Source organism: Staurois parvus, unplaced genomic scaffold, assembly GCF_062004578.1.
Source record: "Staurois parvus isolate SC_StPar_1 unplaced genomic scaffold, SC_StPar_1.0 ptg002268l, whole genome shotgun sequence".
Lineage (NCBI taxonomy): Eukaryota > Metazoa > Chordata > Amphibia > Anura > Ranidae > Staurois > Staurois parvus.
Window position 1 is genome coordinate 64,726 of NW_028320064.1, and position 24,380 is coordinate 89,105.

A 24,380-nucleotide genomic window follows, 5' to 3' on the forward strand; every position below is an offset into this window, starting at 1 on the left:
CATTAGTAACATTGCCTCTGAGACAAAGGTCATGTTTCATGCAGTATTGCTAAAACTCAGTGGAGTATCGGAACGTCTCCCAACGAAACCATCTGGACCTGTGTTCCTCCAACTCATTCATAATGGCAGAAGCGAGGGTCTCCATGGTCTGTATATTGTTTATTCTTCTACTTGGCAAACCATTCGCTCAGTCTGGGTGGCTTGTTTGTTTCAGCTTGCTCCTGTTTAAATTGGCCCAAGTGTATGCATGTGGAATAGCAACCTTAGATTGAAAGCTCCTTGGGGGCAGGGACTGATGTGAATGCAAAATATACTGTATGAAAACCGCTGTGTAAATTGTTATCTATATATACTGTATACATGTTATCATCTCCTCCACCCTTGGATTTGTTGTCCTAGTACGCTATCCTAGTAGGCTATCTTGAATCTAAGAACAGCTAATCCAGAATTATTGTATTCCCCTATTGACTTGACTCCATGGATTCTTGCCGAAACTTCACTAAATATTAAAGCGATGATAAGGATAACCGTAGAGCATGCACTTTCAGAAACAATTCAGGCATGGCATATTTTCATTGTGACAGTTTCCTTTTAAAAGCTCTGATTCTCATAAGTGATGATATGACAGTAACATTGGGAGCAATGCTGGATGTTGATGGCTAATCCAGTTTGTGTTTTGACCCCTCAGCTGGATGCGTTCCTCACCTCTGCTCTTGCTGCTCGGCCTGTGCACCGTCTATCATCTAGAGGTAAGGTCACCCTGCACTCAGACAGGTACCAGCCACCCTGACACTGCACTGATGTCTCTGAGGTTCTTCACAATAATAACTCCAATTACTAGATGCAGGAGAGGCTGACATTCAGAGTTATTCCTTATTAATGCTCTTTCAATCAGTGATCTCCTCCAGAGTCTGTCATGTCTTTATTTTTTCTGTAGCTACAGTGGTATACCCCACCATACACATTCTCCTACAAATCATACAATGTATTTTTTTTTTCTTAATAATTCCATGATGCACGCTTTTATTAAACATCAGTATTGGTTTTTTTTGGTGCAACCATTGTCAGAAAAAGCCCCCATGGTTTTCCCAGCTCGATTCTCCAGTCTGTAGGTTCAAAGATCTATCCTGACATCAAGGGGAGTGCAATACGTACATCTTCTGATTTAGATTTTTTAAAGACAGTTAGCAATTGGGTAGCTGATAAAGTTGCAGGTTTGCGAATTAAAAAGACCCCAAAGTGATCCAAACCCCCCAAAAAATGTAATATGTTGCAGATTACTATTCCTTATTTGGTGGCTACATTAGCTTTCATTTCTAGGCTTTTTTTATTTTTACGTGGTATTCCAGCCAGTAACACACTTTCTGTTCTAGAGTGATAGCACTCATTGTACGGTGGAGCAGTGTTGTCATCCTAGGATGCTCTCTTCATTTGGACTACAAACACCTCTCCCTCTCCTCATCTGCATTACATAGAGGGATGTGGATAGTGTAGAACATAACTCACCCAGAGGAACCCCTAAAATAATTTTCAAGTCTTGATGAACCTTTACTAAAACCAATTAATCAGGGGTCAATGGGAAAAATGCATTTAAAATTGGTAGCCAGTAGAATGTAGAATGGAACCCTTACAGTGGTGGTTCAAATGCCACCCCTACAGACAGCAAAAAAAAGATCATTAGTGTCAATCTGCTTGCTTTGCCAAGTGGCATTGGCATCAGAACTATGCAGACAGTGAAATGGGAGGTCAATCAGCCACAGCTTGAGGAACCCCTAGCAACCTCTGAAGGAACCCTATGGTTCGATTGAACCCTTGCTGAGAATGGTGTAGCACCTCCCTGACACCCCAAAGGCAGGATGGCACCTCCAGAGGCAGGGGCGGCTAGCATGTCACCCCAGGGCTACAATGGGGGACTGAGACAAAACATTCGGTGCCAGTCATTTTTATAGTTTTATTGCAGAGGAGGTTAAGAAGGTTAAGGTTAGGGGGTCACAGATACCAGGCAGATCAATCACAGACTTTCCAGATCAATGTCAGAATCTTTAAGCCAATCTGGCAACATTGTAAGCAAGTTTCTAAATTTCAGTGTGTCCTCCAACTGAGTCACCAGGCCCTTCTGAGAAAGCAGCCTTCTTCCTGGCTCTCTTCAGCAAGGGGCTTCCCCTGGATCTTCTCCTTGGCACAGCTTCCTCCACACCAGGTTCAGGACCACCTCAGCATATGTTAGACCCCAAACAGGCTATTGGGCCTAACAGTAGAGCTCCATCCAGCAGCATCTTCCTAGGTCTCATCCCAGGGGAAGAGAGAGAGCACATGGCCTGTCCCAAATCTTATCCACCCTCAGCATGCACCAGTGGCTGTAATCTTCAACTAGATTGGATGAAGGAAATATAAATATTCATAGCTCAGTCTTGTTTATGAAATCTCATATCATGATCAGTGTCAACGGTGACACCAACTACTGACAGTGAGAAATCACAACTCAGCTGAAGCTGAGGGAAAAACAAGGTGAAGAACTACACAATATGACTTAGGCTATTACAGCCAAGGGCAGCACTATCACCTTTGGATAACGTATTGATCTTGGATTAAGTATTACACTTCGGCTTTGCATCATCTGAATAACTCTTCTCTATCCCATCACAGGTAAATGCCTGCAAGGAAATATCCATCTGTAATATCCCCCATGCCATGTATGAATGCTAATTCACCCTGCACTGCTATATGGTAAATGCCTGCAAACAAATATCCATCTGTAATATCGCCCATGCCATGTATGAATGCAAATTCACCCTGCACTGCTATATGGTAATCTCTACTGCTTTTAAAATCCACCTCTAACTGTAGCTGATTCATAACTATCAATGTTCTTATTGGTCATTCTTACTGCTTCAAATATCTTTAACTCTGGTCCATATTACTGTGGTGTTTGTTTTGCTCTTATTGTCTAACTCAAATTTATGAGCTGATCCTAATCTTCACAACTCTTCCCTCTGCTCTCTTGTTGTCTCTTGTAGTCCTCCTTTTGGTGTGAGAAGTTTGCCCTGCTAGCCATGCAAGGTATAATTCATGGAGGTATAATGGTTCAAACTATTAAGGATTCCATACATTCCAATGCTTACGTATCATACAAGCATTATATTCCTCTTTCCCACGATCACCATGGAGTCCTTAATAGTTTGAACCATTACACCTCCATGATGGTTGTACCCCATTGGTTATAGTCCGCTTATAAATGGAGAATTATTCTTTGAAGCCTGTTTTGCCAATCACGAAAGTGGGAGGCAACAACTATTGGTGAGTGCACATCCGTGTGGGGGACACTTCGAGGCACCCGGTTATTAGACAGCACGTGGTGGATTCCAAAGAAGGAGGAACAATTTCTGTGGACTTTGGATTATTATATATAATTTTTGTATTCACAGTAATTTACTGATATCATTTTATTGATTTATTCACATTTTATTGTGTTGTACTCACTATATCACCCCATTGCTATTAATTTAGCGCCACTATAACACTTTATGTGTTGTTTTATTCACTAATTTATTACGGTTTCTTTAAAGTGGCAGCAGTTTTTTGATTAATATATATATTTGTTGAATATATTTGATACACTAAGTGCAATTTAATAGCTGTTGTTAAATATCACATACACGTTTATTTAACAAACTTATTTAAGACAATACCAGATGCCTCAAAAAACGTAGCCGTGCTCTTCAGCATTCATGGCATAAGACTAGGACCCAGCAAGACTTCGACCAATATAAATCTGCCCTTCAAAAATACAATTCTTACCTCCACACTGCCAAACAAACCTATTTTATCACTCACATTAACTCCCTCTCACACAATCCCTGTCAACTCTTTTCTACCTTTAACTCTCTACTTCGTCCTTCTCTACCTCCACCCACTACATCACTCACTGCCCAGGAGATCGCTAATCACTTAAAAAAATAAGATTATTACAATTTGTGATGAGATCTCCACTGTACAGGTATCTCCTTCATCCTACACTCCTTGTCCACCTGCACAACCTATACTTCCCTTGTTTAACCCAGCTACTATAAAGGAGGCTGGTAAACTGTTTTCTAAAGCCCACCTAACCACCTGCCCCCTGGACCCTGTTACCTCACAAATACTACGATCACCCTCTGGCTCTATCCTTCATTCTTTAACTCATAACTTCAATCTCTCCCTTTCTACTGGCATCTTCCCAAACTCTCTAAAACATGCGCTAGTCACCTCCATACTTAAAAAGCCACACTGGACCCTGCCAATCTTAGCAATCTAAGACCCATCTTCTTACTCCCTTTTACCACCAAACTCCTGGAACGTCTAGTCTACAACCGGCTGAGCTGTCACCTTATTGCAAATAACTTTCTCAATCCCCTTTAGTCTGTATTTTGCACATAACACTCCACAGAAACTGCTCTCCTAAAACTCACAAACCACTTACTAACTGCTAAAACCAATGGTCACTATCCATACTCTTGCTCTTAGACCTCTCCGCTGCCTTTGACACAGTTGACCACCCCCCCTCCTCAAAAAACTCTATTTACTGGGTCTCTGTGACTGTACTCTCCGTTGTTTTGAATCTTACCTATCTCACCGCACCTTCAGTGTCAATTACAACTCCACTTCCTCCTCTTACTGTCAGGGTCCCCAAGGTTCTGTCCTTGGACCTCTCGTATTCTCGATCTACACTTCTTCCTTGGGTCAGCTGATAGCTTCCCATGGATTCCAATACCATTTCTATGCTGATGACACACAACTTTATCTCTCTACTCCTCAGCTCACCCCATCAGTTTCCTCAAATATCACCGATTTACTAACAGACATATCAGACTGGATGTCACACCACTTCCTAAAACTAACAACTTACAAAGCTATCCACAACTCTGCCCCCAGCTACATCACCAACCTGGTCTCAAAATATCAACCAAACCGCTCTCTTCGATCCTCCCAAGACCTTCTGCTCTCTAGTTCCTGTGTCACCTTCTTCCATGCTTGCCTCCAGGACTTCTACCGAGCTTCTCCCATCCTATGGAACTCCATACCCCAATCTGTCCGGCTGTCTCCTAATATATCCACCTTTATATGATCCCTGAAAACCTTTCTCTTTAAAGAAGCCTATCCTGCTTCTACCCAGTAAACCGCCATTTATTTACTCCACCAGCTTCTCCCCCGCAGCTAGTACCTTTTGTATCACTCAACTCAACAGATGCACGCTTTTATTCATCACAAAACCTCCAGCAGCACTGAATGTCACTTCGGAAAGCACGCTGGATGCAGGACAGGCTAGTAGCTTGATGGCATAGTGAGCAAGTTCTGGCCAGTGATCTATTCTCAAGACCCAGTAACCCAATGGATGCTCAGTTGGAAAGGTCTCCAAGTCTGCTCTTATCCCTAGATAGTCCTGCCCCACAGGAATGGTTTCTGCATAAAGGGGGCCTTGAGAAGACAGGAAATCCTCCTCTTCCTCCCGCTGTTCTGCCTCAAGTGCCCTGTCCATGATTCCACGCCGTGTTTGCTCCAGCAGGAAGACTAGAGGAATAGTGTCACGGATGTATGCAGTGTCGCAACCATCACCATCCTTGTGGCCTCTTCCAACGGTGACAGGACAGTGCATGCATCCTTTATCAGCAGCCACGGGCATGGCGAAAAGAAGCCATGCTCCCCTGAGCCTGTCCTTGTGCCATTTTCACATAGGTACTCATTGATGGCCCTCTGCAGCATGTGCAGCTGCTGCAGCATTGGCAAAGTTGAGTTCCACCAAGTGAGCATGTCACAAATGAGACGGTTGGTGAGCAGATTGAATTCCCGTTGAATTTCAGTCAGTTGAACACTGGCTATGTATGACTGCTGGAAATGGCCACAGACTTTCTGGCCTGCCTCATAAGATCTTGAAAGCCTGGAACATGTGTCAAGTGTCCCTGTCAGAGGGTGGAGAGAAGATTGGTGCCATTGTTGCCTACAGCAATTCCTGGCTCAAGCTGCCATGGCGTCAACCACCTCTGAGCCTGCCCCTGCAGAGCTAACAGAATCTCTGGCCTGGTGTGGCTCCTGTCCCCTAGACAGACCAGCTGAAGCACCACGTGGCATCTTTTAACCTGACTGCTTATGTAGCCCCTTGAACGCTTACAGAGCACTGCTAGTTCAGATGAAAATTCAGCAGAAGATGCCACAGAGGCAAAGGAATAGGAGGAGGTGGAACAGACAGATGTGGCAGAATCACCACTACCTTTTTGGAGGCTTGGTGGCAGAAGAAGCTCTAGCACTGAACCCTGTGCTACATCCTTCTCAGCTGCTAGCAAAGTTACCCAGTGCGCCATGAAGGATATGTAATGTCCCTGACCATGGCTGCTGGACCACGTGTCAGCAATAATGTGGACCTTGCTGCTGACGGCCCTGTCCAACGAGGCTAAAACATTTCCTTCCACATGATGATACACAGCTGGAATGCCTAACAGAAAATAACAAATGCTTTGACTCCTGCGCTGGACGATGGACTCCACAGTAACTGTAACCACAGAAAGGAAGCCTATAGGATGCACGCCTTGCTGCCCTCACCAGACCAGGGAAATCCAAATTAATTGCATACAAAGAAACAAACAGAGGGCGCATGTGCCTAGTGCATTACCTATGAATATTGATTTATTATATAAAAAAGTAATATACTCACAAAATGATAAAATATCAAAGTCACATCATGAGAAGAACAGCATGGTCCAGTCGCCCTAGATGGTGTCTTTATGGGGACTATTAGAACTCCAAATGGCTGACGCATTTCAAGGCCTTGCCTCTTTCTCAGAGCCAGTACCTACACAGCCTGTGCCCTCTCTTTAATATGCTGGTTTCTAAGGGGTGGGTACTCAGTGGCCCCACCCATGTGTGGGAATGACAGATGTGTCAGATGCTGTTGGGGGTGGAGCCTAAGAGCCCAATAGTGTGCATAGCTATAGTGCATAGTGGAATGATCAATAAAGTAAAATATACTACAATTCACCCCTTAGAAACCAGCATATTAAAGATAGGACACAGGCTGTGTAGGTACTGGCTCTGAAGAAGAGGCAAGGCCTTGAAACACGTCAGCCATTTGGAGGTCTAATACTTCCCATAAAGACACCATCTAGGGAGATTGGACCGTGCTGTACTTTTTATGATGTGCCTTTGATATTCTATGCTTTTGTGAGTATTACTTTTTTATATAATAAATCAATTTTCATAGGTAATGCACTAGGCCCGCGCCCGTCTGTTTGTTTCTTAGTATACACGGTTGGAATGGCCTTACGTGAAAAGATTTGTCTTTTTGGAACCCGCCACTGTGGTACAGCACATTCTGCAAATTCACAGAAGGGGGCAGAGTCCACCAGATGGAAAGGCAGCAGTGGTAATGCTAGCAATTTGGTCAAGCTAGCATTTAGACGCTGCGCATGTGGATGGGTGGGACAGTATTTTTTTTTACAATTCAGCAACTGGGGTAAAGAAATTTTCCTGATAAAATCAACAGGTGGTGTACTGCTATTAGATGGGGTGCCAGGACCTTGGGCACCAACTGCTGTACCATCACTCCTCTCTGTGAAGGCTGTTGAGAAGACTTGACATTTTAAAGTTGAGGTAGAGATCCCAGATGAGGAGCAAGAAGTCTGCACTTGTTTCGGATGTGGGTCTTTCAGGTGCTGTTGCCAACGGGATGCATGGCAGCTCGTCATATGTCTTGTCAAGCATGTGGTGCCCAAGTGGCTGGTGTTTTGGCCACGCTTGATCCGCTTCAGAAAGAAACTGTAAGCTTCAATGCTGCGATCTGCTGCACATGTGTTGAAAAAATCCCACACCAGAAAACTTTTGGAAGTCTGCCGAGAAACAGCAGGGCCCTGCACCTGTAGAGCTTTGTCGTGTGATGCCATCAGTTGACTGCCCTTACGCCTGCCCTTGGAAGACATCCTGCCTCATTGGAGTTCTGCCTCCTCCTCACTTTCCTCCTCTGTTCTCTCAGGCACCCATGTATGGTCAGTGACCTCATCATCCCCTTCCTCCTCATCAATGGAGCCAACTTGGCAGTATGATGCGGCTGGGGGAACATGACTTCCAATTTCTTTTCCCTCACTGGCACCCCCTCTCTCCAGCCTCACATCACTCCTTTCCTCATCCTGGGAACCAACTTCGGAGCATTCAAATTGCTGCGCATCCTCCAGCAGCATGTAACTGACATTATGATCAAATAATTCTGGCAACTCCTCCGTGCATGATGGTGGGGCTACAGAGGGAGAAGCTGTGGTGGACAAGGAGCCTGTGGAACAGGCCAGTTTGGCATCTGCGGTGGAAGGCAAAATAGTATGAGCCTGGGTGACAGAGGATGAGGATGGCTGGGTTATCCACTCCACCAACTGTCCTGCATGTTGTGGCTCAATAATACGGCCAGCACCAGAAAAAAAGGACACGCATGCCCTGCCTGCAGAGGATACACCATGTCCACTGCCACCACTTTTCACTGTGGACACAGAAGCTGCTTGTCCTCTCTTAGCTGCCCGGGAGCATCTGCCTCTCCTTCTTGGCCTTTCAGACATGATGGGGATTTTTAAGGGGATTTTTCCACTTTATTTTTCTGTGTGGAATTTTGGTGCTTGGGTGCAATATGTTTGTGCTTGGTGCACTATAAACTGATTTTTTTTTTATTTTTTCTTTAATTTCTTTCTGCTATAACACTGCACCAGGTTACTGCTATAACACTGCATGAGATCGCTCCTATAACACACACTACGCAAGGCAGTGGTATCAGTAGGCTTAAATAGTGTGGGGCGTGGTCTTAGCCCCTGAACCATGATTGGCCAAAGTCACCAAGACTTTAGCCAATCATGGCTCTTCCTGAGAACTCAGCTGTGATTGGACAAAGCATTGCACCTGCACCTTGGCCAATCACAAAGTGTGTTTTACATTGTTTGGATGCGCAGGTGAACTTCCCGCCGAACGCCCTTACCGTCGAACACACGAATGGCCAATGTTCAACTCAAACCGTCAGCCCATCCCTATCAGCTGTTGGTTAATTACCAGCCACTCATTGTCTCCACTGGATACCATTACCTGCCTCATTAGTCCAGCCCACTGCCAACCCTTTTGCTATTGTAGCAGTTTAACAAAGGTCCTCCTTGCCCTTGTGTGGTCTATGACCTCCAGTGTGTTCCTGCCTGTGTTCTTGTGTACAACTCGGTCTGGTTGACTTCTCTTCTGATTATTCCTGTTCCTGATTTTTGGCTCCTGACTATGCTGACTTCTGGTTTCCTGACGCTAGATCATCTGATTACCTGTTCTGCCATCATCCAAACCCTGGCTTCTGTTTTGACTATCTTCTAATCTATGTTATATTTGCTATTTTTTTAAAGGTGTGATTTGAACTGCACTTTCTGTCTCCACCTGGTTCATAGTTCCTGTCAAGAAGATAGCTGGGAAAGATGATAACTTGTTTGGGGTTTCAGTTCAGTGCACTGGAAGTTACAAGAAAACAAGTTTTTTTGACTGGATCAAAGGGAGTTTTTGTGTACTTGTGGAGGATGTACTTGACCTAAAAAAGAAAAAAAATAATGTAGCCACCACATCTAAGAAAAGCAACATTCAATGTTTTTATTTTTTATTTAAATCTACTGTTTTAATTAAAATTCTACCTCTCAGTCCTGCCATAAATGTCCTTGTTCAGGCACTTTCTGTTTATAAGGTGACAACTGTCTGCTAATTTCTCTCCTGCTTTGTTACAATAGTAAGGGTCCTCTTACACCAGCATGCTTTGCTCTGTTCTGAAAGAGATCCATGAGCAGATCACCTGCTAAATCAGAGCAGAACCAAATGGACATCAGTTTTGTGACATCTGTGCCCATTCAGGTTTTTTAGTCTGCATTTTGACAGCGGACCGATGTCAGAACTTTAGCTGCAAGATATAAATGGATTTTTGTCCATTTACATTAGGCTACCTCCAGTCTGTCATGTTTAAGTCTAGAGAAACAGAAAAGGACACACAGCTGGATGGCTTTGGAGGCAGGTGGATGTAAAAAGACAGCAGTCCATTTATATTCCCTGCCCATATACCTGCATGGAGCATCCAATCAGGGCTGCCTGAAAAACAGACGGACCAGATCAGAAGACTTGTGTGAAAGGGACCTTACTCAAAATATTGTCCTACTGTTAAAGAAGAATTCCAGGTATGGATATTTTTTACGAAATTACTTTGGTCCAGCTTGGAACAATGTAACTGTATATACCATACCTGTGGGATCCCTCTAGAAACTGTAAATCACCGCAACTACACTGATCTCTACTCCTGTACTAAGCTGCATCCTTGCTGCATTATGAACACAGGAGGTGAGCCATTGGGCACTGGTGCCATTCAGAGAACACTTTGCATTTTCTCAATGAATGCAAAACATTTTCCAAATGAGTGAAGTGGAGGTGGAGGGGGTGGATGGTGACATCACACCTTGTCTTTGTCAAATCAAAAAATGCTTTGCATTCATTGAGAAAATGCAAAGCATTCTCTGAAAGGCACTCCTGTCCAAAGGCTCATCTCTTGTGTTCACAATGCAGCAAGGCAGTCGCTCGGTATAAGACCCAGAAACTAGTGGAGATCACTGGAGTAGTGTTGTCTATTACAGTGATTCTAGCTTCCAGAGGGATCCCACAGGTATGATATATACATGGCTTGTCCAAGCTGGATCAATGTAATTATGTAAAAATATTCATACCTGGAATTCTTCTTTAAGACACTTGCTCAGGCACTTATTATATGTGAGTTTCCAAGGGCCCCATAGAATTGTTCTGAACAAGACATTGCAGATCATCAAACCAAAAATACTGCATGCACCAATTATCCCAACACAGAATAACTCCCATACATTATTACTGCCTTTAACTTCAATTCAGATTCCCTTGAAATGTAGGAAAATGCAGTCTGGAGGGAATGAGCCCTTGGATGAATTTGATTGGTGGAATTGACTTAAAGCCCAGCATTGTTCAGTGCATTATTTTATTAGCCTGTAAGCATTCTAAAATCATTTCCTCCATGTGCAATAATTTGTTGTGTACTTCACATGCTGCTACAAGTCTTCTCCAGCAAAACATTTCAGCAGGAAGGCTCCTGGAAAGTGGGCCTCATGTGTGCTGGCAGAAGACTTGACATGTAATATTGATTAAAACACTGATTGGATGAAGTGGACAGCGCTATCTTATTGTGTTTTTGTTTCATCAATTCCATTCCACTCAAACGTCAAACATACTTTCAAAATGGATTCAAAAATAGATTAAAGCCCAAACCAAGTATATGGGAAAATGTGGATGTAAAAAATAATCTATCTATTCATATCTATCTATCTATCTACAGTAGCTATGCATTTACATGAATGATTTGCCACAAACAGGGAAATATAGGTTTTCCTATTAGTTTAGCTTAATTTGAAAAGTTTTTTTATTCTCTTAAAAAAATGTTTAGAACCCAACCGATGATGAGTTTGAATTTATAATAGTTTCTCAGGTCTATTCCAGCCCACTTAGAATTTGTTGTGCAGGAAATTTCAGAAAATCATTAAATTCAGATTTCCAAAACCTACATCCACCTGGAGTTTGCAAAATGTTTTATGTGTTATATCGTGTTTTAGAAATGTAACTGGAGAGAACCTGTCAGGCTTGTGAAACAGTACATCAAATATTAGTGCAGTGGGCATGCATGTGCCTGAGGATGTCTTGGCTGATTATTTAAAAAAACTGATGGATAAAGATAATATTTTAGGCTTGATTGACCTTCTTCAATGTAACACAAAGTCATATTTAAAGCAGAGCTCTGGAAAACCGCACTCCCCCACGGTCAAGCAGTGGACTGTTCCTGTCTATGGAGCATGGTGACGTCAGGAACAGTCTATTTACAAGATCGCTGGACTGAGGTGGGGCAGGAGCCAAAGGGACCTGTCTTGTGCAGGAAGGATCAGCAGGTGAGGTGAGTATATCTCTGCTGTTCTCTCCCCTAGAGGAAAATGAGAAGTTAACCTGTGCAGTGGGGACACAGCCCCACTGCACAGGCAAAAAACATTTTTGCCCAGAATTCTGCTTCAACAGTACTACATATATACGTACATATTATTTTATCTACATTTTAGAAGAACAGTGTACCCTTAGTCATACACATATCCAAAACTGTATGCCACATACCTCTGCCTAAATAATATAGATTTTGTTGGATAAAAACACGTCACAGGAGCGCAGAACGAACTACACTCCTGTGATCCATAAGGGAAGTACAGCCAAAAATGCTTTGGCCCTTCTTCTTCATTGCATTCTCTGCATTAAGGTAAAAAACTTCTGTGCAGATGATTCCCCCCAGCCCCCCTTTATACTTACTGTACCTGAGCCTGATCTCGATCCAGCATTGTGCTGAGAGCAGCTCTCTCTGCTCTCTCCTTCTCAAAGGGTAGATTGATGTATGTAGGAGCCACTGACTCCCGATGCTGTCAATCAAATTCTGTGACAAGGGGCAGGGCCTAGCCACCCTGTCTGTAAGGCCCGCTTATGATCAAGCCCGCATGAGTGCCCCCATATGAAGCAGCTTCCTATGGGAGCACTCACAGAAGAAAAAGTGCCAGGAATGGTTGGTGGACCCCAGAAAAGGAGGATCAGGGCTGCTCTGTGCAAAACCATTATACAGTGCAGGTAGGCATAACATGTTTATTTAAGAAAACATGAATATTTACAATCACTTTAAAGATTTACATGAATATTTACAATCACTTTAAAGATTTACAAATATTTACAATCACTTTAAAGATTTACATAAAGTTTCACAATCACTTTAAAGATTTACATGAAGATTCACAATCACTTTAAGTCCTTCCCAGGCTCAAGCAACAATTTGCCTTACTAAATGTTTCACATGCAGCTCGAGGTGAGAACAGGCTCCGCACCCCACACAATCACATCTCAGGTGCTGGCTCAGGCTCATCTCCACTGACACAATCAACTATATCAGCAACAGGAATGCTGTTCTGTTCTGACTTGTTTTGCGCTAGTCACAGCGCTTTCTCAAACAATTTCCTTAGGTACCCCTGAACGATGGCATCCTTTTGCGCAAGTTCTGCATATTGTTTTCTGCTATTATTTTAGAAAACAAAACTGCAAGGCTGCACAGTGGAAGTAGCATGTAGTCTACTTTTCATACATGATTACATTTCAACTCTACATGCCACCAATGATAAGATGGCTTCATGTTTTCTGAAACTACACAGAGAATTCTGACTCCTTTTAATATACCCTGTATTTTCTTCCCTCTTGTGGAATTTAGCCACAGATGTTCAGGGATTGACAGAAAATGGAAACACAATAAGTAAAGTTATAACAAATTGTACATTTTGAGACCTGGTGTGCCTCCCCCCCCCCCCCAACCTTGTAGCCATGGCACTGGTCCACTGGTGTCTTTAGGGTAAATACAGCACTGGGCAAAGTGAATCTGATCTGAAGATGAGTAGAGGAACTTGTGCATGCAAGGCAATACAGCAAGTCATTGGAGTTGGCTGTAGCAATTAAAGTAAACTTGGATCCAAACACACTTAATTATTTACATGTTCTGGACAAGCAGTAGAAGCACTTTAACCACTTCAAGTCCGGGCACTTTCACCCCCTTCCTGTCCAGGCCAATTTTCAGCTTTCAACGCTATCACACTTTGAATGACAATTGCGCGGTCATGCAACACTGTACCCATATGAATTTTTTAGCATTTTTTTGAGACAGATAAAGCTTTATTTTGGTGGTATTTATTCACCACTGGGATTTTTATTTTTTTTGCTATGTAAATGAAATGTCCCAAATTTTTTTAAAAAAAGTGTTTTTCTTATAAGATTTTGTAAATAAATAATATTTCATCATAAATCTTGGCCAAAATTTATTCAGTTATCTTTTTAGTAAAAAAAATATAACCCAACTTAGTTTATAACCAAAAATTATAATTTTTTAAAAATGTATTTACATTTTTATTTATTTTTTTTATATTATTATTTATGTTTGTTTTTTTACATACGGTCACCCTAGCAGTACACTGTCACCATAATGACACTGTACTACTTGTGGGGTTGTTTTTTTTTTTACACTGATTGCTTTTACACCCATAAAGGCTGTAAAAGCAACCATTACTCCTTTTCTCTGGCTGCATTCTTGCAGCCATTGAGAACTACTGTGTGAGCTGTGATTGGTCACAGCTTGTTACATGGTACAAGGCTGTTGTGAATAGCCTTGTGCCATGTGACCTCTATGATCATTCACAGATTTCACACGTAGTAAGCAATGATGTCAGAAGTGACATCTTGCTTACTACTCTGCATGTGATCACTGATTGGCCAATCAGTGATCAAATGATCGGGACCTTGAACAGATCGTACAATGATCTGTTCCACTGTGTCCGGAGGACACAGCGGGCACCGGATCGCGGTGCTGAGTGCTCCCAGGGGACACACACTCCAGAATGGCGGGTGCCGTTTATGAATGGCAACCCGCCCCTGGACTGCCACCGTCCGGCCGTTTATATACAGCGGCCGGATGGCAAGTGGTTAAAACAAGTTCTTATTTATCTCTGTAGCTCTTGGCATTGTGGAGAAATTAATCTTAAAAGTTCACAGCAGAAGCAGTACAATCTCAGAAATTTTCTATGGAAAGCAGATCTTGTCAGCCTGCCAGGCTGAGTGCTGTCTGGGTTCTGCAGGGCTGCAGTCAAAAAAATCACAAACCCGATGACAGCTTCATACATACATGTGGCAGCAAGGAATTTGTGCTTTTTTATGTGGTCCTGCACACGTGTTCGGGCTGAGAATATGATCCATTGTGTGCCACAAGAATGGAGACACAAATCCTGGTTTCAGTGTAATGATCAGGATCCAGTTTTACTGTTTCCCAATCGCGTGATCCCTGTGATAGCCAATCACAGTAATCATTAAGTGTTAGAACCCGCCCCTGAACTGTCATACCTCTGTGAAGAGAAAGAATTCATCAGAGCTTTTTCTCCTCTCTAGAGGTGATCTGTGTAAACAAAAGAAGTCTGTTGGAACAAAAATAAAGATAAAATAGATATTGTTAGTGTCTGTGATAGCAAAGGAGTCATTGTTAGCACCACAGGAATTGGTTGAAATTCAGGCTATATTTGGCCCGCTTTAACATCAGTGACACCGTTGCTTCTGTTCCCTACCAAAGGTACAAGCAACATATAATGCACATATGTAGTAACCCCATTTCGAGTAGGAGAATTTATTTATTTTTGATGGTGGGTGTGACGGACCACCTGGCACCCTGTCTGGGTGCGTCCGCCAAACAGTGCCGCCTGTCCTTCAAACCCTACCAGCAGACCGAGAGTTAATAGCAGCCCTTTACCCCAAGCATCATACATGGCCAAGATGTTGAGGTAAAAACCAAAGGAATCACTTTATTGCACATAAATACAGGGGCAGTCCCCACATGAATAAAAACAAATATTACACATTGGGATAAACGTCCCACAATAATTAGGTAACAAGGTAAAACTGACAGAAGTCTAATCCCATCATGTAGGAACGTCCAGGAGGATTAGCCAACAGACAGAAACAATAGGTGAGTCAATTAAAAATGGGAGAAAAACACAACAGTAAAGACATAACACTTTAATAAAAAAGATTACAGCAGCAGACCTATGCATCTGGTTGTTTTGGGCTGATTATATTAACATGTGTTCTGAGTCTCTTAGTCTGGGGGGGGGGGGGCGGGTTGAAGCAGTCAATGCTGGTTTGGGTACTGAGATGCCAAATCTGTATCCGGATCCTTCAGTTGTTAGAGTCTCAGGGAGACATGGACTTGAATCTGAATTAAAACTACTCCAAAAGGTCCCCGCCAGGCACACATCTCACAAAGAATAGAGCCCCCTCAGATGCCAGGGCCCATGGCCAATAGACAAAAGGCTATCCTGCAGTCCCCTCCATAAGCCCGTGTCCTGGTTGGGTCTGTTCCAGTAGGTCATGGTAATGGTACAAAAAGAATACAGCTAAAGTTTAAAAATGATATTATTTTCCTTTTTATAGGTCAGTGTTCCTTTAGTAAAAGAAAATTACATATCCATTAACATTTACCAAACAAGGTATAATTCACCTTGGGTGCCTTGAGAGTTTACAAATTTTTAAAGGGTACCATAAGTGAAAAAAAATTGAGAAACGCTACTCTAAGGTGCCACAGCGCAATGTTGAAAGTCCTATTCTTAATGCATTGATATCACATGAACAGTGATCAGAATCTAATTGGTTTTATAAAATCAGGGCAAGGTAATGCACTCAATCAGTGCCATGTACAACCTTCCATCTTCAGGGCTCCAGTTGGATCCACTCATGCCCCTACTAGAATAACATCACATAATTAGGATAAATATAGACTTTTTTATTATTATGTCCACTTGCTCATCATATTCAGTGAATTATAATTATTCATGGGGTCCTGTAATGTAGGAAATGATTTCTCCATAATACATAATTATACATGTTACATAATTATATTTATTAATCTTCCCCTTCAGAGTGACATTCTGCAATGTGCATTATTAAAAGAGATATAGAGGAATTTACTTGGATGTATATACCGTACTTTTCGCTCCATAAGACGCACCTGACCATAAGACGCACCTAGGTTTTAGAGGAGAAAAACAAGAAAAAAAATATTCTGAACCAATGGACTGCAGACATAGTACAGGAGATGACCAGAGACTGCGGACACAGTACAGGAGATGACCAGAGACTGCGGACAGTACAGGAGATGAGCAGAGACTGTGGACACAGTACAGGAGATGACCAGAGACTGCGGACATAGTACAGGAGATGACCAGAGACTGCAGACACAGTACAGGAGATGACCAGAGACTGCGGACAGTACAGGAGATGAGCAGAGACTGCGGACACAGTACAGGAGATGACCAGAGACTGCGGACATAGTACAGGAGATGACCAGAGACTGTGGACACAGTACAGGAGATGACCTGAGACTGCGGACAGTACAGGAGATGACCAGAGACTGCGGACATAGTACAGGAGATGACCAGAGACTGCGGACAGTACAGGAGATAACCAGAGACTGCGGACATAGTACAGGAGATGACCAGAGACTGCGGACACAGTACAGGAGATGACCAGAGACTGCGGACACAGTACAGGAGATGACCAGAGACTGCGGACACAGTACAGGAGATGACCAGAGACTGCGGACACAGAACAGGAGATGACCAGAGACTGCGGACGTAGTACAGGAGATGACCAGAGACTGCGGACACAGTACAAGAGATGACCAGAGACTGCGGACACAGTACAGGAGATGACCAGAGACTGCGGACACAGTACAGGAGATGACCAGAGACTGCGGACGTAGTACAGGAGATGACCAGAGACTGCGGACACAGTACAGGAGATGACCAGAGACTGCGGACGTAGTACAGGAGATGACCAGAGACTGCGGACACAGTACAGGAGATGACCAGAGACTGCGGACACAGTACAGGGGATGACCAGAGACTGCGGACACAGTACAGGAGATGACCAGAGACTGCGGACAAAGTACAGGAGATGACCAGAGACTGCGGACACAGTACAGGGGATGACCAGAGACTGCGGACATAGGACAGGGGATGACCAGAGACTGCGGACATAGGAAAGGAGATGACCAGAGACTGCGGACACAGTACAGGAGATGACCAGAGACTGCGGACACAGTACAGGAGATGACCAGAGACTGCGGACACAGTACAGGGGATGACCAGAGACTGCGGACACAGTACAGGGGATGACCAGAGACTGCGGACACAGTACAGGGGATGACCAGAGACTGCGGACACAGTACAGGGGATGACCAGAGACTGCGGACACAGTACAGGGGATGACCAGAGACTGTGGACATAGTACAGAAGACCAGAGACTGCAGACAGTGCAGGGGATGACCAGAGACTGCAGACCGTAAAGGAGATTACCAGAGACTGCAGACCTTTGGGGAGGGAGGGGGAACGGGTACCTGATTTTGTCCTTCCTTCTTCTTCCCGCGGCGGCTTCTGTGACAGCCGGGTGCACACTGTGCATGCGCGAGAAGCGCTGCGCTTTGTGAATGGCCCGGAGCCTTTTGGGACCTATCATGTGTCCCAGAATACACCGGACCATTCACAAAGTGCGGCGCTTCTCGCGCATGCGCAGTGGGCACCTGGCTGTCACAGAAGCCGCCGCGGGAAGACTGCAGTGCTGGAGGGAGGAACTGGTAACGTCCTGCAGGAGAGAAGAGCTGAGTGGCCGGCCCGATATTCTGACATGGTGGCAGCAGAAATACCGGACCGGCCGCTTTACATTCGCTCCATAAGACACACTGACATTTTCCCCCCTTTTTTGGGGGGAAAAATGTGCGTCTTATGGAGCAAAAAATACGGTAAATGGGATCAAGGTTACACAATAATAATTTTAATAATCTGTGTTGCTAGTTTTATCAAAACCTTATCTAAGTATTGTAGATATACAGTATATATCCTGCTCAAAAAAATTAAAGGAACACTTTGAAAACACATTAGATCTTAATGTCAAAAAAATCTCCTGCTGGATCTCTATACTAATATGGACGGGTAATGTGTTAGGAACATAAGGATGCCCCAACGTTTGATGGAAATGAAAATCATTAACCCACAAAGGACTGAATTCAAAGTGAAAAATGATGCAGCAGGCGAGTCTATTTTGCTGGAATTTCATTGCAGCAACTCAAAATGGTCCTCGGTAGTTTGTTTGGCCCCCACGTCTTGTATGCATGCCTGACAATGTCAGGGCGTGCTCCTAATGAGATGACGGATGATGTCCTGGGGGATTTCCTCCCAGATCTGCACCAGGGCATCAATGATATCCTGGACAGTCTGAGGTGCAACCTGGTGCCGTCGGATGTACTGAAACATGATATCCCAGAGGTCTTCTATTGGATTTAGGTCAGGCGAGCTTGGGGGGCCATTCAATGATATCAATTCTTCCATCCTCCAGGAACTGCTTGCATACTCTCACCACATTAGGCCGAGCATTGTCCTGCACCAGGAGGAACCCAGGACCCACTGTACCAGGAGGAACCCAGGACCCACTGCACCAGGAGGAACCCAGGACCCACTGCACAAGGAGAAACCCAGGACCCACTGCACCAGTGTAGGGTCTGACAATGGGTCCAAGGATTTCATCCCAATACCTAATGGCAGTCAGGGTACCATTGTCTAGCCTGTAGATGTCTGTGCGCCGCTCCATGGATAGCCCCCCCCAGACCATCACTGACCCACCACCAAAGCAGTCATGCTGAATGATGTTACAGGCAGCATAACATTCTCCACAGCTTCTCCTGACCCTTTCACGTCTGTCACATGTGCTCAGGTTGAACCTGCTCTCATCTGTGAAAAGCACAGGGAGCCAGTGGGGGACCTGCCAATTCTGGTGTTAAATGGCAAATGCCAATCGAGCTCTATGGTGCCGGGCAGTGAGCACAGGGCTCACTAGAAGATGTCGGGCCCGCAGGCCACCCTCATGAAGACTGTTTGATTGTTTGATCAGAAACATTCCCACCAGTGACCTGCTGGAGGTCATTTTGTAGGGCTGTGGCAGGGCTCATCCTTTTCCTCCTTGCACAAAGGAGCAGATACCAGTCCTGCTGATGGGTTAAGGACCTTCTATGGCCCTGTCCAGCTCTCCTAGAATAACTGCCTGTCTCCTGGAATCTCCTCCATGCTCTTGAGACTGTGCTGGGAGACACAGCAAACCTTCTGTCAATGGAATGTATTGATGTGCCATCCAGGAGGAGTTGGACTGCCTGTGCAACCTCTGTAGGGTCCAGGTATGGCCTAATGCTACCAACAGTGACACTGAACTGAGCCAAATGCAAAACTAGTGAAAAACAGTCCGAAAAGATGAGTAGGGGAAAAAATTTCAGTGGCCTCTATCTGTAAAGCCATTCCTGTGTTGAGGGTCATCTCATTGTTGCCCATCTAGTGCACCTATTGATAATTTCATTAAAACCAAAGCAGCTGAAACTGATTAACAACCCCCTCTGCTACTTAACTGACCAGATCAATATCCCAGGAGTTTCATTGACTTGATGCTATGCTCTGATTAAAAAGTGTTGTTTAATTGTTTTGATCAGTGTTTTGATCGCCGGCTGAAAAAAATGATACCAGGATGATGCCTGCAGCTGTAGGCATCATCCTGGTATAACCAAAGTCCAGTGATGTACCAGTACATTGCTGGTCCTTGTTGGGTATATATGCTATGTTCTTTTTTTTTTTTTTTTTGTATGCAGCCTGTGAGCTGAATGAAAAAAGAGAAGAAATCTCAGCCAGAAATTACGTCAGTGGGCAATCACTGCCCGGGACTTGTACTATGCCCGGTAAGGCGCTGCTCGTGTGCACCCTTTGCTTGAAATGCAGAATCACGTATATATACGTGATCTTGCGCACAGGGGCCACCCTGTAGCAGTAAATGTACTGTGGGCAGTCCTAAAGCAGTTAAAGTGGACCTAAAGTCTACAAAATACAACAATGAGCAGGCAGCTTTTTATTGCAGAAGAGGCATGCAATAGAACTTCTGCAATAAAACAAACCTACCTGCTTGCAGTCTTTAGAATGTACAGGCATGTGCAGCTCAGTCTACATTCTGACCGATCCTCTGTGCTGAAAACACTGAACTAATGTGCCAGCCAATGGAGCCAGCTACAGCGCAATACACAGGAGAAGTCAGTAGAAGATGTCAGCAAGGGACCACGGCCCGTTCAAGGAGAGGTAAGTATTGTGGACTTTAGTTCTGCTTTAAAAGATGTTATTGAATATATGTTTGTCAACATCTGACCATCACAACGCTATATGGCCAAAACTAGGTTAATGCCCCTCCAATTGATGGAGCTCCCAGTGAAGGCTACTGGTAATTCTACAACATACAAAGACGTTTTAGCAAATTGTGTGCTTTCAACCTTGTGGCAACAGCAGGGGTGGACTGACCATTTGGAAACTCGGGCACTGCCCGAGGGCCCGGGGTCAGTATGGGGCCCCATGAGATGCCCCTGGTACCTTTTTCATATGCTTTTTTGAGTTTGGGCAAGGACACAGGGGCCCCATGATCCCCTACTGCCCGGGGGCCCCATGAGTTATCAGTCCACCCCTGGGCAACAGTTTGTTGAAGGACCTTTGTGTTCCAGCTTGACTGTGCCCCAGGGCACAAAGCCAGCTCCATAAAGCCGTGGTTTGATGAGTTTGATAATGGGGAACTCGAGAGGCCCTGGCCTCAACCTACTGAACACCACTGAGAAGTATTGGAACACTGATTTCCAGGCAAGTCTTCTTATCACACATGTCATAAGTGGAGGCTGTTATAGCCACAAAGGAGGGTCCACCTCCGTAGTACAGAGCATCATTTTGGAATGGAAACATTTGGAATGTTCAACAATTTTCTGGCTATATAGTGCACTATAGCAACTAGTAGTATACCAGGTCTCTGTTCTTTGTGGCAAAAAAATGTATGCATACAGAAGTATGTAATGAGGGATAATACGGTATATCCAATATATGAGAAACGACAATGCTTTGATTTCTGTCTCTGTATTTTCTGTCCTGTACAGAGTGTTGCAGGAAAGGTTCTGGAGAAACCATCTGAAAAGTGGCAGCGATATAGAGAAGATTGCTACAAATGGATGGCAAGAACACCAATCCCTCTGGGTTAGCTGACATCTTTGTTTCAAAAGTCTTTTGTCACTGAGAAGAAAATAAACTGGATTTCTTTTTTCTGTGACTGCCCAATCAAACATATAGAAATGATCTGCCTTGACCTGATGGCTTTCATCATTATTGAATAAACAGGCTTATCTAATAGTACACAAATGTTGTTATTGGTATACTGTATGTATGTGGCAGGGTTCACGGGGAGAACGGGAGTCCAGGGTCTGGGGGATGTTCTGCAGTAAATCAGGGACATAGTACAACTGGTCAACACTATGCAGCTTCACTGTTTATTGCAATCCACATTAATGCCTCAAAGGATAGCGGTGGCTGCTGCCTCGGTTAGGGCCGCATTATGCTTTGAAGCAACTCTTCAAAAGAAAATAAAAACAAATCACAATAATAATAGTGACAGTCCCTTCAAGATATGTTGCTGTGGACCAAAATTCTGTGCGCTTTCACGTCGTGCAGAGAGACTCTCGCTATTATTATTGTGATTATTTTTTTCAGTTCACTAATGTTAAATATTCATATATTGTTTAGCTATAATTGGGAGCAGGGGAGGACTGACCATTTGGAAACTTGGGCACTGCCCGAGGGCCCCGGGTCAGTAGGGGGCCCAATGAGATGCCCCTCGTACCTTTTTCATAGGTTTTGTTGAGTTTGGGCAAGGACACAGGGGCCCCATGATCCCCTATTGCCCGGGGGGCCCTATGAGTTGTCAGTCCACCCCTGATTGGTGAGTATTTACTAGCACACTTTGCATTAGCTGCTACAAGATGCAGAGAGATGTTTTGTTTTGAGTATATGTTATATAGTTGCACAGCGCCTATCTATACACGATTGTTTAATTGAGTAGTCACGTGCACACCGGAAATATTCATTTTGTTTCTGATGTATTCATTCATTGAAGAATTTCGAATCATTTTTAATAGGGATGCACTAATACTAGTTTTATGTGTTTTAAATGATTTTTATTAATTTATAAACTTTTAAAAAAACAGGAGCCACAAGACATGCCCACACAGGGGCCAACAATTGCACATAAAAAAATACAGAAAACAGTGCTCCAACACCAACAGAGCAAAAGGTGCTCCCACGCAGGGGCTATCAATGGCACATAAATGACAAAAACATTGGTTTAACACCGACAGCAACTCAAACCAAAGGCAGGTATCCACTGCCACACAAAAAACAAACAGAAATAGTAAAGGAAGGAGGAATACAAAAGGAAAAAGATGACAAGACCATGAGCTGGGGCCCGGGAATGCCAATACTGGGCCACATCACAAGCCCAGACTAGCCGGAGGGAGCGTGGGAAGGGCATATTGCAACCACGGCTCCCATATTTTAAAAAATGTCAATACCAAATTTTTAAGAGTGAGTATGAGCACCGATACTTTTTTATCAGGTACTAGCTGCTACCAATTACTGATACCTATTTTGCATGCAGTGCAATTTGAGCCCAAAATGAATGGGCTCAACTTGCACTGCAAAGAATCGTATGTAAGAGCCCCCATGCATCAGATCCTGCCATCAGAGCCCCCCTTACATCAGATTCCCCAATCAGAGCCCCCATACATCAGATTCCCTCATCAGAGCTCCCATACATCAGATTCCCCCATCAGAGCCCCCTACATCAGATTCGCCCATACATCAATTACAGTTGTGTCCAAAATTATTCAACCCCCAATGCTGTAAAGGGGTTTAGGGACTATAGTGTACATTTGGAATTGTATTCAGAATCAAATCCTACAAGGACGTTGTAACTACCCAAATGCAACTAAAATGACATCAATTGTTTATGTAATACAGTAGTAAATGGTTCTTATGTGGTTTCTTCATTGCCACAATTATTCAACCCCTTAAAGACTACCACTCTGAAGAACAGAGGTTCATACAGGTGCTTTCCATCAGGTATTGAAAACACCTGTGGATGTCACCGAGCAGCAATCAAGCATAATAAGCACCAATTAGGCAGCTTTAAAATGACTGTGATACTCAGCTCCTTCTAGACATTTACTGGTGTGGTTACAAACATGGTGAAGGCAAGAGAATGGTCCAGGAAGACAAGAGAAGAGGTGATTTCTCTTCACAGGAAGGGCAATGGCTATAAGAAGATTGCAAAGATGTTAAACATACCAAGAGACACCTTAGGAAGCATCATTCGCAAATTCAAGGCAAAGGGCACTGTTGAAACGCTACCTGGTCGTGGCAGAAAGAAGATGCTGACTTCGACTGCTGTGCGCTACCTGAAGCGTAGAGTGGAGAGAAGTCCCCGTGTGACTGCTGAGGAACTGAGAAAAGATTTGTCAGATGTGGGTACAGAAGTTTCAGCCCAGACAATAAGACGCACACTGCGTAATGAAGGCCTCCGTGCCAGAACTCCCAGGCGTACCCCCTTGCTGTCTCCAAAGAATAAGAAGAGTCGACTGCAGTATGCCAAAAGCCATGTGGACAAACCACAAAAGTTGTGGGATAGTGTTCTGTGGACTGATGAAACAAAATTAGAACTGTTTGGGCCCATGGATCAACGCTATGTTTGGAGGAGGAAGAACAAGGCCTATGATGAAAAGAACACCTTGCCTACTGTGAAGCATGGTGGAGGGTCAATCATGCTTTGGGGCTGTTTTGCTTCTGCAGGTACAGGGA

The 24,380-nt window shown here is 44.0% G+C and overlaps 1 protein-coding gene across 1 annotated transcript in view; it reads left to right on the forward strand.

The window, feature by feature from the left end:
• Positions 1–24,380, forward strand: part of LOC149431424 (glucagon receptor-like) — a 147,080-nt gene that overhangs the window by 37,396 nt on the left and 85,304 nt on the right. The window contains exon 2 of the mRNA XM_089665617.1: positions 21,632–21,728. Within this exon, the coding sequence (XP_089521743.1) occupies positions 21,632–21,728 (97 nt within the window). The remainder of the gene's footprint in view (positions 1–21,631; positions 21,729–24,380) is intronic.